Genomic DNA, 15157 nt, shown 5'->3' on the forward strand with positions numbered 1-15157 from the left:
CCCCTTGTGGGTAGCGCCAGACAGCCCCCTTGTAGGTAGCTCTGTCAGGTCCGTATTTCACACCGAATAACCACCTCTGTAAATTGAAAGCTGAAGGCATGCCTGGAAAAAAGTAAACCAGCCAAAGATGTTTGGTACACAGCTTCCCTCAGTCAGCCAGGAGGAAGACTGAAACTTTTATTCAGAACAAAGAAACACACAGAAAAAAACCCTCCCTAGGGATGCGGGAGTGCCCAAGCCCCCACCGCTTCTCAGCTGCAAATTCTTCTGTACACTCTTCTTGCATTCCAGGGGGCGGTGTCTTCCATAGGTGTGTTCAACATGAACAAAGAACTTGTTATATATATATATCAGTATATTACACAAAGAACTGAAATGTATATACATATGTGTGAGGATAATATTTTTCAAACAATATGCATGGCAATGATCCCTGACAGCTCCACACAGCCCCCTTGTAGGTAGCGCCACACAGCCCCCTTGTAGATAGCGCCACACAGCCCCCTTGTAGATAGCGCCACACAGCCCCCTTATAGATAGCGCCACACAGCCCCCTTGTAGATAGCGTCACACAGCCCCCTGTAGAGTGTGCCACACAGCCCCCTGTAGGGAGGGCCGCACAGCCCCCTGTAGGGAGTGCCGCACAGCCCCCTGGTAGGAAGTGTCGCAAAGACCCCTGGTAGGGTGTGCCACACAGCCCACAGCCCCCTGGTAGGGAGTGCCACACAAAACCCCCTGGTTGGTAGTGCCCACAGCCCTCTGGTTGGTAGTGCCCCACAGCCCCCTGGTAGGTAGTGCCACACAGCCCCCTAGTACAGGGGCGTAGCTAGGGAGGGCAGGCGGGGCATATGCCCCGGGCGCAGTTCAGTGGGGGGCGCCAGTGCCACCTCTTCCTGCACTATAATTGTACCTATGTCGCAAGGACACAGGTACAATTAGAAGCAATGAATGACCGGGCACGTTCCGTGCCCGGCCATTCAGCGCATTTCCACGAATAAAGCGACTGGTACCTTTTGTACCAGTGACGCTTCCGTCGATGAAAGGCGCTGACTGACTGACAGGGAAAGTCATCCTGCCCAGCCAATCCGCTCCTTTCATAGACGCTGTGTTCAACCCCCTGGAGACCTGCGCAGAAGAGAGCAGGTCTCCACGGCTGCCAGACGGCGTGGGAGCGGGAATAAGGTGAGTTTGATTTTTTTTTTAAATTGTAATAGAAGTGTGTGGCTGTATCTGTGGGGGGACTTTGTCTACACGGGGGGGGACTTTGTCTACACGGGGGGGGGGGCTTTATCTACAGGGGGTGTCTATCTACAGGGGGACTATATCTACAGGGCTGGGCTATATACAGGGGGACTATATCTACAGGGGGGCTATATACTGGAGTGGGCTGTCTATAGAGCACCATATACAGGGGTGGGCTATATAGTATATAGCCCCCTGTAGAGATAGCCCACCCCAGTATATAGCCCCCCTGTAGATATAGTCGCCCTGTATATAGCCCAGCCCTGTAGATATAGCCCACCCCTGTAGATATAGCCCACCCCTGTAGATATAGCCCACCCCTGTAGATATAGCCCACCCCTATAGGTATAGCCCCCTTCTGTAGATATAGCCCACCCCTGTAGATATAGCCCACCCCTGTAGATATAGCCCCCTCTGTAGATATAGCCCCCCTGTAGATATAGCCCACCCCTGTAGATATAGCCCCCCTCTGTAGATATAGCCCCCTGTAGATATAGCCCCCCTGTAGATATAGTCCCCCTCTGTAGATATAGCCCCCCTGTAGATATAGCCCCCCTCTGTAGATATAGCCCCCCGTAGATATAGCCCCCCTGTAGATATAGCCCCCCCTCTGTAGATATAGCCCCCTGTAGATATAGCCCCCCTCTGTAGATATAGCCCCCCTCTGTAGATATAGCCCCCCTCTGTAGATATAGCCCCCCTGTGTATAGACCCCCTCTGTAGATATAGCCCCTCTGTAGATATAGCCCCCCTCTGTAGATATAGCCCCCCTCTGTAGATATAGCCCCCCTCTGTAGATATAGCCCCCTGTGTATAGCCCACCCCTGTAGATATAGCCCCCCTGTGTATATCCAAGCCCTGTGTATAGCCCAGCCCTGTAGATATAGCCCACCCCTGTAGATATAGCCCCCCTCTGTAGATATAGCCCCCCTCTGTAGATATAGCCCCCCTGTTTATATCCCAGCCCTGTGTATAGCCCACCCCTGTAGATATAGCCCACCCCTGTAGATATAGCCCACCCCTGTAGATATAGCCCCCCTCTGTAGATATAGCCCCCCTGTAGATATAGCCCCCCTCTGTAGATATAGCCCCCTGTAGATATAGCCCCCCTCTGTAGATATAGCCCCCCTGTAGATATAGTCCCCCTCTGTAGATATAGCCCCCCTCTGTAGATATAGCCCCCTGTAGATATAGCCCCCCTCTATAGATATAGCCCCTCTGTAGATATAGCCCCCCTGTAGATATAGCCCCCCTCTGTAGATATAGCCCCCCTCTGTAGATATAGCCCCTCTGTAGATATAGCCCCCCTCTGTAGATATAGCCCCCCTCTGTAGATATAGCCCCCCCGTGTGTAGCCCACCCCTGTAGATATAGCCCCCCTGTGTATATCCAAGCCCTGTGTATAGCCCAGCCCTGTAGATATAGCCCACCCCTGTAGATATAGCCCCCCTCTGTAGATATAGCCCCCCTCTGTAGATATAGCCCCCCTGTGTATATCCCAGCCTTGTGTATAGCCCACCCCTGTAGATATAGCCCACCCCTGTAGATATAGCCCACCCCTGTAGATATAGCCCCCCTCTGTAGATATAGCCCCCCTGTAGATATAGCCCCCCTCTGTAGATATAGCCCCCCTGTAGATATAGCCCCCCTCTGTAGATATAGCCCCCCTGTAGATATAGTCCCCCTCTGTAGATATAGCCCCCCTCTGTAGATATAGCCCCCTGTAGATATAGCCCCCCTCTATAGATATAGCCCCTCTGTAGATATAGCCCCCCTGTAGATATAGCCCCCCTCTGTAGATATAGCCCCCCTCTGTAGATATAGCCCCCCTCTGTAGATATAGCCCCCCTGTGTATAGCCCACCCCTGTAGATATAGCCCCCCTGTGTATATCCCAGCCCTGTGTATAGCCCAGCCCTGTAGAAATAGCCCACCCCTGTAGATATAGCCCACCCCTGTAGATATAGCCCCCCTCTGTAGATATAGCCCCTCTGTAGATATAGCCCCCCTGTAGATATAGCCCCCCTCTGTAGATATAGCCCCCCTCTGTAGATACAGCCCCCCTCTGTAGATATAGCCCCCCTGTGTATAGCCCACCCCTGTAGATATAGCCCCCCTGTGTATAGCCCAGCCCTGTGTATAGCCCAGCCCTGTGTATAGCCCAGCCCTGTAGATATGGTCCCCCTGTAGATATGGTCCCCCTGTAGATATGGTCCCCCTGTAGATATGGTCCCCCTGTAGATAGCCCATCCCTGTATATAGTCCCCCTGTAGATATAGCCCACCCCTGTATATAGTCCCCCTGTAGATATAGCCCACCCCTGTATATAGTATCTCACAAATAGCTCCCCCTATAGTGCTCCACAGAAAGTCCACCCCTGTATATAGCCCCCTTGTACATATAGTCCACCCCTGTATATAGTGCTCCACAGATAGCCCACCCTTGTATATAGTATATACAGGGGTGGGCTATCTGTGAAACACTATATACAGGGGTGGACTATATGTGGAGCACTATATACAGAGGTGGGCTATATCTACAGGGGGGCTACATACATGGTTGGGCTATCTGTAGAGCTCTATATACAGAGGTGGGCTATATCTACAGGGGGCTATATACAGGGGTGGGCTATCTGTAGAGCACTATAGGGGGAGTTATTTGTGGGACACTATATACAGGGGTGGTCTATATGGGGACACTATCTACAGGGGCTCTATGGCAGGCACTATCTACAGGGGGCATGGTGTGTGTGTGGGACACGGTGTATGGCACTATTATAATCAGGGACACGGTGTATGGTGCTATTATAATTAGCGGTGCAGTGTATGGCGCTATTATATTTAGGGGTGTAGTGTGTGGTATAATGATAACTTTATATTTATTTATAGGTGCAGAAATGTTGGAAAAGTGAGAAGCTGAAGACATCTGAGCGGCAAACTGCAGAAATGGGCTGTGACCGGGAGAAGTCATCATAGAGGTCTGGACCGGATGGAGAGAAAGAACTAGAATCTGAGACGTCTCCGGTGAGTCACTTAATGTAAATGTTTATTCTGCCTCTAATCAGTAATGTAGTCACTGTATGATCTGCAGCGAGATGATGGGTGGTATGATTATGATAGGATTTATTTTTTGTGAAACGGCATCTCCCAGCATAGCCTTACCACTGTTCGGGCCATGCTGGGAGCTGTAGTTTTATGCCGTACAAACCTATACGGCAGGGGTTGCACTAAATTGAGCTGTATTTGTGCTGGTGTTGTATATATGTAGTGCGCTTGGTTCTGGTGTTGTGTATAGAACCATATTGCTTGTGAAATGTACAAATAATTTTATGCTCGCGTTACATAAAAAGAAATGACACGTCGATTGGTAGAGGAAACAAACACGGCGAGGGGGAAGGAGATGTCGGGAAAGAGGTGGGTTGGGGGGGGGCGCCAAACTGAATCTTTGCCCCGGGTGCTGGAGAACCTAGCTACGCCTCTGCCTAGTAGGTAGTGCCACACAGCCCACTGGTTGGTAGTGCCACACAGCCCGCAGCCCCCTGGTTGGTAGTGCCACACAGCCCACAGCCCCCTTGTAGGTAGTGCCACACTGCCCACAGCCCCCTTGTAGGTAGTGCAAGGACTACGAAATGACCGATAGCTGGCGGGCAATAGACATTCAAAAAAGGACAACTGTGCAGGAGCACACAAAATACCCAGCTTTCCCAGCTATCAAATAAATGTGTGGAAATAAACTAAGTTATAACTTTTATTTAGTCTGAATAAAGGATTAATCCTTTTAGCTAGATTAAAGAGGCTCTGTCACCAGATTTTGCAACCCTTATCTGCTATTGCAGCAGATAGGCGCTGCAATGTAGATTACAGTAACGTTTTTGTTTTTAAAAAACGAGCATTTTTGGCCAAGTTATGACCATTTTCAGATTTATGCAAATGAGGCTTGCAAAAGTACAACTGGGCGTGTTGAAAAGTAAAAGTACAACTGGGCGTGTATTATGTGCGTACATCGGGGCGTGTTTACTACTTTTACTAGCTGGGCTTTCTGATGAGAAGTATCATCCACTTCTCTTCAGAACGCCCAGCTTCTGGCAGTGCAGATCTGTGACGTCACTCACAGGTCCTGCATCGTGTCGGCACCAGAGGCTACGGTTGATTCTGCAGCAGCATCAGCATTTGCAGGTAAGTAGCTACAGGGCCGCCATCAGGGGGGTATTAGGGGTAGTGGTGTGAGGGGCCCGGCCAAACCTAATTGAAAGGGGGCCCGGCAACTGCCTCGACATTCTTTTGGTAGGAAAAAACGGGCCCTGCAATGCAAAAGTTTTGTATTTTTTTAAGCTGGTTCACAAAAAAAAATAATTCCAAATTCTACTGAACCAACTGCCTATTTAGAGACCGGCAGCAGCTCCAGGAGCGACATCATAAGGGACACACTAGGCGGATATGCTGAGTAAGACTCCACAGCTTATCCGCCCCGGTAGCCGCAGGGAATTCTGCCAGCAAAACCGCACCAAATAGTGGCTCAGTTTTCATGAGGCATGTCCGCTGCGGGAATCCTGCAGGGAAAAAAAAGTTTAGACTTGCCAGGGCCGTAGTCCTGGTTACGCATCTCTCTCTTCTGAACGTAGCCCCGCCTCCTGGGATGACGCTGTAGACCATGTGACCGCTGCAGCAGTCACATGGGATCAAACGTCATGACAGGAGGCCGGGCTGCGCTAAGTCACCAGGACTACGGCCGGGGCAAGTCTAAACTTTATCAATTTAAAAAAGTACCTTTTTTTTCTTCTCTTGTGTGATTTTTGCGGCAGAACCGCAGCATTTCTGCAACAGAGGAGCAGTGATTCCACAGAATATACATTGACATGCGACTTAAAAAGCCAAAAAGCCACAACTGCAGGTCCATTTTTTTTGCAGCGTGTGGATGAGATTTGTTCTAATCTCACCCACTCTGCTGCGACTGTAATACGTTGCGGATTATCCACAATAAAATGTGTTGCATAAAATCCGCAGCGTTCATGCCTAGTGTGTTCCTACCCTAAGGCCGGATTTACACGAGCGTGTGCTTTTTGCACGCGCAAAAAACGTGGCGTTTTGCGCTTGCAAAAGGTCCATAACAGCTCCGTGTGTCAGCAGCGTATGATGCGCGGCTGCGTGATTTTCGCGCAGCCGCCATCATTATGACACTCTGTTTGTATGTTTGTAGCACGCGGTGCTTTTCTGTTTTCATTCATAGTTTATACGGCTGCGGAAGTGCTGGGCGTGATTTTCACGCACCCATTGACTTCAATGGGTGCGTGATGCGCGAACAATGCACAAATATAGGACATGTCGTGAGTTTTACGCAGCGGACACACGGACACACGCTGCGTGAAAATCACTGACAGTCTGCACGGCCCCATAGACTAACATAGGTCCGTGCGAGGCGCGTGAAAATCACACACGTTGCACGGACGTATTACACGTTCGTCTGAATAAGCCCTAACAATAAGGCCCAGTTCACAGAGTTTTTGGGCCTTGATATTGACTCGGACACTGCATCAGAATCAACACCAAACAACTTCCAAAACCGCCTCCCATTGATTTAATCTGAAATCAATGGGAGCCAGTCGCGGAAAAAAGAAAAAGCAGCACGTCCTTTCTTGCCGCGGTTCCGCCTCTGATCTCCCATCTAAATCAATGGGAGGCAGAAAATGCATTTTTCGCTGCGTTTTCTGTCTGCTGTCCTCAATCGCCGCAGGCAAAAAACGCGGCAAGATAGTGTGGGCAGGTCAAAATCTGCCTCAAAATTCGGTGCGCGGTTCCAGGCGGTCGCCAGTGCGCATGCGCGGGAGTTTGCGGGTGCGCGTGATCGGTCGCACGGGCGGCGGTGTTTGACGGCCCCCATGCTACCCAGGGCCGCCATCAGGGGGGGTATTAGGGGTACTGATGTGAGAGGCCTGGCCAAACCTAATTGAAAGGGGGGCCCGCAGCTCATGACATTCTTTTGGTGAAAAAAACGGGCCCCATTGCAGGGGCCTGTTTTTTTTCTACCAAAGGCAAGTCACGGCAGTTTGCCGGGCCCCCCTTTCAATTAGGTTTGGCCGGGCCTCTCACATCAGTACCCCTAATACCCCCCCTGATGGCGGCCCTGGGTACCATGATATAGTACTGGACGGAGTACCGTTAACAGGCGGTGCCACGGTAGGGGGGCCCAGAAAATGTAGCTGTAGGGGGCCCTGAAATTCCTGATGGCGGCCCTGAGTAGCTACATCGACTTACCTGCAAACGCCGATGCTGCTGCAGAATCATCTGTAGCCTCTGGTGCCGATGTGTCCTCGCTCGTCTGACACGATGCAGGACCTGTGAGTGACGTCACAGCGTGATCTCTGGAGAACACGGCAGTGTCTGCACTGCCAGAAGCTGGGCGTTCTGAAGAGAAGTGGATGATACTTCTATACACAACGCCCAGCTAGTAAAAGTAGTAAACACGCCCCGATGTACGCACATAATACACGCCCAGTTGTACTTTTACTTTTCAACACGCCCAGTTGTACTTTTGCAAGCCTCATTTGCAAAATATGAAAATGGTCATAACTTGGCCAAAAATGCTCGTTTTTTAAAAACAAAAACGTTACTGTAATCTACATTGCAGCGCCTATCTGCTGCAATATCAGATAGGGGTTGCAAAATCTGATGACAGAGCCTCTTTAAATAAAAGTTATATCTTAGTTTATTTCCACACTTTTTTTTTTATACCCGGGAAAGCTGGGTATTTTGTGTGCTCCTGCACAGTTGTCCTTTGTAGGTAGTGCCACACAGCCCACAGCCCCCCTGTAGATAGCAACCCCACCCTCTGCTATGGACGCTATGACCGTCGATTCCACTCCAGGAGAAGCTCCTGACGTCTGTGTCCATGACGTCATTGGCTTCTCCTGGAGTGGAATCCCCGATCATAGAGTCTGCAATGCTGTGACCGGGGATTCCGCTTCAGGAGTTTTCCCTGATGTCACTGTCCATATATGGACAGAGGCATCAAGCAGCACTCCAGGACCGGAATCCCCGGCCACACGGGGATTCCGCTCCTTCAGGGAGCTACGGTGGCGCTATCCTGGAAGGTGGGGGTTTGATATCTACAGGGGGGCACTATAGCAGAGCAAGGGAGGTATCTCCCTGCTCTGCTGTCTACTATCGCCGCTGTAGCTGAAGGGAGCTACAGTGGCGATAGTAGACAGCAGAGCAGGGAGATATCTCCCTGCTCTGCTATAGTGACGTCGCTACCGCTATAGCAGCCACAGCAGCTGCTAGCGGCGCCACCGAGTCCTTAAGCGGTTAATCGATATTACAAAAACTTGTATTCTAAAAGGTTGGGGTCCCCATGCCTCCACCCACGATTCTAGCTTTTCTGCTGGCTGAGGCGAAAATTGAAATGGCACCCCCAGATCTTGAATGACATCCCCATGTCTGTCCTACATCACTAGCAGCCTCACAAAAAAATAAATAAATCATACAACCCATTATCTCGCTGCAGATCATACAGTGACTACAGTACTGATTAGAGGCAGAATAAACATTTACATTAAGTGAGTCACAGGTGACGTCTCCATCCGGTCCATACCTCTATAATGACTGCCCCCGGCTACAGCTCATTTCTGCAGTTTTCCGCTCAGATGTCTTCAGCTTCTCACTTTTCAAACATTTCTGCACCTATAAACGAAGATAAAATTCTCATGGTGCCACACACAACGCCCCTAAGTATAATAGCGCCATACACTGCACCTCCAAATATAATAGTGCCTTACACTGTGTCCCTGATTATAATAGTACCATACACTGTGTCCCTGATTATAATAGCACCATACACTTTGTCTCACACACACACACACACACACACACACACACACACGCGCACACACAGTGCTCCGTATAGATAGTGCCCCCTATATATAGTGCCCCGATAGAGCCTCCTGTAGACTGTGCACCACATAAAGCTCCCTGTAGACAGTGCCCCACATACATAGTGTAGCCCATAGAGCCCCTGTAGATAGTGCCCCCCATAGACGTTACGTGCCCCGCTATTCAGCGCTTATGCATGTAATTGTATCTGTGTCCTATAAACGCAGATACAATTCTAGTGCATGAGGGGGTGGGGACGGCTGGTTTCAGTGGCGCTGCAGCCCCCTCAGAGAGTCAGCAGGCCACCGCCTGAAGCGAGATGCTCATCTCATCTCATTAGCGGTGCGGCCCTGATTCCACCTATAAACTGGAATGCACCACATCTACCTAAATATAGCAGTTTAAATGTTCAAAAATGGTTGACGCTGTGCCAGTTTCTTAAACAACGGACAGCACACTAACCCATACAAGTTAACCCCTTCCCGCTCCTTGACGTACTATTACGTCATGGCAGCTGTATCGTTCGCGCTCCATGCCGTAATAGTACGTCTCGGGAGTAACGGCCGTTTCGGCCGTCCTCCCGACACATACAGGAGCTGTGACGCTGCTGTCTTGTTCAGCAGCTGTCACAGCTCCTACAGCGGGGACCGATCGCTGTGTCCCCGCTGATTAACCCCTTAAAAGCCGCGTTCTATAGAGATCGCGGCTTTTTAGGGGTTAAGCTGCCATCGCCGGCCTGCTACGCGATAGCGGCCGGCGATGGTGACTATGGCAACCGGACACCAAACAATGGCGTCCGGCTATGCCATAGACGGAAGCCTAGTGGGTCCTGACAACGTCAGGACCCACTATGCTTGCTGTCAGTGAGTAGCTGACAGTTCTAATACACTGCACTACGCATGTAGTGCAGTGTATTAGAATAGCGATCAGGGCCTCCTGCCCTCATGTCCCCTAGTGGGACAAAGTAATAAAGTAAAAAAAAAGTTAAAAAAAGATGTGTAAAAATAAGAAAATAAAAGTTTTAAAAGTAATAAAAGTAAAAGTCCCACTTTTTCCCTTATCAGGCCTTTATTATTAATAAAAATATATAAACAAACAAATAAACTATACATAATTGGTATCGCCGCGTCCGTAACGGCCTGAACTACAAAATTATTTTGTTATTTATCCCGCACGGTGAACGCCGTAAAAAAAAATATTAATAAACCGTACCACAATCACAATTGTTTGGTCACTTCACCTCCCAAAAAATGGAATAAAAAGAGATCAAAAAGTCGCATGTACCTAAAAATGGTACTGATGGAAAATACAGTTCGTTACGCAAAAAATAAGTCCTCGCACGGCTTTATTGATTGAAAAATAAAACAGTTATGGCTCTTAGAATAAGGTAACACAAAAAGTGAATGATTGTTTACAAAACGTATTTTATTGTGCAAACGCCATAAGACATAAAAAAAACCTATAAACATCTGGTATCGCCGTAATCGTATCGCCCCGCAGAATAAAGTGAATATGTCATTTATAGTGCACGGTGAACGCTGTAAAAAAAAAAGTATACAAAAACAATAGTAGAATTGCTGTTTATTAGTCACCACGCCACCTAAAAATGGAATAAAAACTGATCAAAAAGCCGCATGCACCCCAAGAAAACTACAATGGATTCCTCAAGGGGTCTAGTTTCCAAATTGGGGTCACTTTTGGGGGGTTTCCAATGTTTTGGCACCACAAGACCTCTTCAAACCGGACATGGTGCCTAATAAAAAAGAGGGCTCAAAATCCGCTAGGTGCTCCTTTGCTTCGGAGGCCGGTGCTTCAGTCCATTACCGCCCGAGGGCAACATGTGGGATATTTCTCTAAACTGCAGAATCTGGGCAATAAGTATTGAGTTGCGTTTCTCTGATAAATCCTTTTGTGTTATAAAAAAAATGGTATAAAAAGAGTAAATTTCACCTCTACTTTGCTCTAAATTTCTGTGAAACACCTAAAGGGTTCATAAACTTTCTAAATGCTGTTGTGAATACTTTGAGGGGTCTAGTTTCTAAAATGGGGTGTTTGATAGGGGTTTCTAATATATAGGCCCCTCAAAGCAACTTCAGAAATGAACTGGAACCTAAAAAAATAAATAAATGAGGCAATACTTCGCTTCTTACATTATACTGATAATGAGCCGTGCCCACTCCGAGATGACCCCAGTTTTGACCGTTTGTATAAACGGAGACCCCTATTAGACCGTTCCAGTGCCCGGTTTTCCCAAGCATACACCCCCGAGAAGTGTTTTTCTATTGATGAGTCCCTGGTACATTTTAAAGGGAGGGTTCAATTCCGCCAGTACCTGCCAGGTAAGAGGGCAAGGTATGGCGTGAAGATGTATAAGCTGTGCGAGAGTGCATCAGGGTATACCTACAGGTTTAGGATATATGAAGGAAAGGCCACCCCCAAACCAGACTGCATCCTGGACTACAATAGGTACATGGGAGGGATGGACTTGTCAAATCAAGTCCTGAAGCCCTACAGCGCCATGCGGTGTAGTATAAGAAGCTGGCCGGGCACATCATACAGATGGCTTTGTACAATGCGTATGTGCTACGTCGATGTGCAGGCCAGAGGGGAACTTTCCTGGAATTTCAAGATCTAATCTTTAGGGACCAGGAAGGGGGGGGACCCAGTACTTCTGGAAGCGAGGCAACACGCATCGTACCAGGGCAACACTTTCCAGGAGAAGGTCCCCAAACCGGTGGAAAGGGAAAGAGTCAAAAGAGGTGCAGAGTCTGCTATAAGAGGGGGATAAGGAAGAACACAATATACCAATGTGACACGTGTCCCGAAAAACCAGGGCTCTGTATAAAAGATTGTTTTAAAATGTATCATACATCCCTTGATTTTCAATTTACCCTGATGCACTCCGCACAGCTTACCCCCCTCATCTTTCCCTTCTGAGCCCTGCCGTATGCCCAGGCAGCTGATAACAGCCACATGTAGGGTATTGTCGTACCCAGGAGAACCCACATTACAATTTAAGGGGTGTATATCTCCGGTGGCGCATGCTGGGCACACTATATTGGACACTGAAATGGCATATACATATATAAAATTGCAAATCTCACACTGCACCATCTGCTGCGCATTATCTTTTACACAGTACCTGTGGGGTCAAAATGCTCACTACACCTCTAGATGAATGTCTTAAGGGGTGTAGTTTTTAAAATGGGGTCACTTCTTGGGGGTTTCAACTGTACTGGTACCTCAGGGGCTTCTGCACACATGACTTAGCACCAGAAAAGCTCCAGTAGGCCAAATGGTGGTCCTTTCCTTCTGAGCCCTCCCATGGGCCCAAAGGGCAGTTTATCACCACAAATGGGGTATTGCCGCACTAAGGACAAATTGGGCAACAAAATGGGGTATGTTGTTCCTTGTGAAAATAAGAAATTTTGATCAAAAATGACATCTTATTGGAAAAAATATAATTTTTTTCAATTCACAGCCCAATTCAAATAGGTGCTGTGAAAAACCTGTGCGGTCAAAATGATAACAAAAACCATAAATGAATTCCTTGAGGGGTGTAGTTTCCAAAATGGGGTCACTTCTGGTGGGTTTCCATTGCTTTGATACCTCTGGGGCTCTGCAAATGCGACATGGCACCCGAAAACCAATCCAGCAAAATCTGGACTCCAACAAACACATAGCGCTCCTTTCCTTCTGAGCCCTCCCATGGGCCCAAACGGCAGTTTATCACCACAAATGGGGTATTGCCGCACTAAGGACAAATTGGGCAACAAAATGGGGTATGTTGTTCCCTGTGAAAATAAGAAAATTTGATCAAAAATGACATCTTATTGGAAAAAATATCATTTTTTTCATTTCACAGCCCAATTCAAATAGGTGCTGTGAAAAAACTGTGCGGTCAAAATGATAACAAAAACCATAAATGAATTCCTTGAGGGGTGTAATTTCCAAAATGGGGTCACTTCTGGTGGGTTTCCATTGTTTTGATACCTCAACGCCTCTTCAAACCTGGCATGCTGCCTAAAATATATTCTAATAAAAAAGAGGCCTCAAAATGCACTAGGTGCTTCTTTGCTTCTAGGGCTTGTGTTTTAGTCCACGAGCGCACTAGAGCCACATGTGGGACATTTCTAAAAACTGCAGAATCTGGACAATACATATTTAGTAGTGTTTCTCTGGTAAAACCTTCTCTGTTACTAAAAAAAAATTGAATAAAATTGAAATTCAGCAGAAAAAATGAAATTTGCAAATTTAATTTCCACTTTGCTTTAATTCCTGTGAAATGCCTGAAGGGTTAAAAAACTTTCTATATGCTGTTTTGAATACTTTGAGGGGTCTAGTTTTTAAAATGGGGTGTTTTATGGGGGTTTCTAATACATAGGCCCCTCAAATCCACTTCAGAACTGAACTGGCACCTTCAAAAAAAGGCTTTTGAAATTTTCTTAAGAATATGAGAAATTTCTGTTTATGTTCTAAGCCTTGTAACGTCCAAGAAAAATAAAAGAATGTTCAAAAAACGATGCCAATCTAAAGTAGACATATGGGAAATGTGAACTAGTAACTATTTTGGGTGGTATAACCGTCTGTTTTTCAAGCAGATGCATTTAAATTCTGAAAAATGCTATTTTTTGTAAATTTTCTCTAAATTTTGCAATTTTTCACAAATAAAGACTGAATATATCGACCAAATTTTACCACGAACATGAAGCCCAAAGTGTCACGAGAAAACAATCTCAGAATCGCTTGGATAGGTTTAAGCATTCCGACGTTATTACCACATAAAGTGAAATATGTCAGATTTGAAAAATGGGCTCTGAGCCTTAAGGCCCAAACTAGGCTGCGTCCTTAAGGGGTTAATGGGACTATTCACACATCCATTTTTTTCAACAGAACGTGTGCCCTTTGCGAGAAACTCACAGCACACCCTATTGTGAGCTGCACAATACAACTGAATGGAACAGATCCACGGCATGCACAGTAGACCAGAAGTCGTCCTGTTCTGCTGTACTTAGCGCAAAGCCTCGGGAGCACGCACTTAGTACCCATCACAAGCCAGCAGAAGCCGGAGAATGAAGAGCGGACAAGGAGAGACAGAAAAGTATAAAATCCTGGTAGGTACATATAGTAGGGGTGATCAATACGCTGCTTTTGAGATATAGATTTGATATGGGGGGGACGACGACAACAACGCAGAAGATGGGAATAACTCTTAAATTAAAGGGGTTGTCCAATTTAACCAAATTAATGTTATTTTTTGTATAATTAAAAGTTATACAATTTTCCAATATACATTCCGTATTAATTCCTCAAGTTTTTTAAGATTTCTGCTTGTTGTTATTCAGTAGGAACATTTGTTGTTTACTTCCAGTGGATACAATTCTGTCCATGGTCATATGATGGACACACAAGTTCACAGCTCGTTACAGTTACAAGAATACTTCCCAACTTTCAAATATTGCAAAGAGGGACAAGCGTTGCGACAAATGTTTTCCTTTTAAGCCACGCCTCTAATCCCGCCCAATCCCCGCCCATAGGACAGGAATTCCGCTCCTAGAGGGAAGCCCTGATGTCACTGTCCATATATGGCTACTCCTTGAGCGGAATCCCCGTTGCGGACTTTGGCCGGGGATTCCGCTTCAGGAGTAGCCACTGACGTCACTGTTCATATATGGACAGTAACGTCAAGGGCTTCCCTGAGCACAGCGCTTAAAGTAGCGCTGTGCACGGGGAGTCCAGTCCTCGGCGAGTGGAGAGCTCCCTCTGCTCCTCCGCTTTGAACTAACCATCAGCTCCCTGCTTCAGAATTAGTTTGACAGCGGGACATACACCTGGCCGCCCAGGACACCCTTCGGAATCCAGTACTGTCCCGCTGAATCCGGGACGGTTGGGAGGTATTATATGCACCCCTGCAGTTATTATAGAAAGTGATTCCAGTGAAGGTAAGGTGCAAATTTTCAATTTCCAAATAGTGGAGGGTATGTTACAGACAATCACAGCTGAGGGCTTTCACCCAGCAATATAAAAAAAAACAAACAAAAAAAACCTGCC

At 47.4% G+C, this 15157-nt stretch overlaps 1 protein-coding gene across 1 annotated transcript in view; it reads left to right on the top strand.

Annotated features, from left to right (window-relative positions):
- Positions 1-14035: 14035 nt before the first annotated feature.
- LOC142757704 (alcohol dehydrogenase class-3) overlaps positions 14036-15157 on the top strand; it is a 34502-nt gene continuing 33380 nt past the window's right edge. The window contains exon 1 of the mRNA XM_075860638.1: positions 14036-14220. Coding sequence (XP_075716753.1) covers positions 14179-14220 — 42 coding nt within the window. The 5' untranslated portion in view covers positions 14036-14178. The remainder of the gene's footprint in view (positions 14221-15157) is intronic.

Source organism: Rhinoderma darwinii, chromosome 1 (genome assembly GCF_050947455.1).
Source record: "Rhinoderma darwinii isolate aRhiDar2 chromosome 1, aRhiDar2.hap1, whole genome shotgun sequence".
Taxonomy (NCBI): Eukaryota; Metazoa; Chordata; class Amphibia; order Anura; family Rhinodermatidae; genus Rhinoderma; species Rhinoderma darwinii.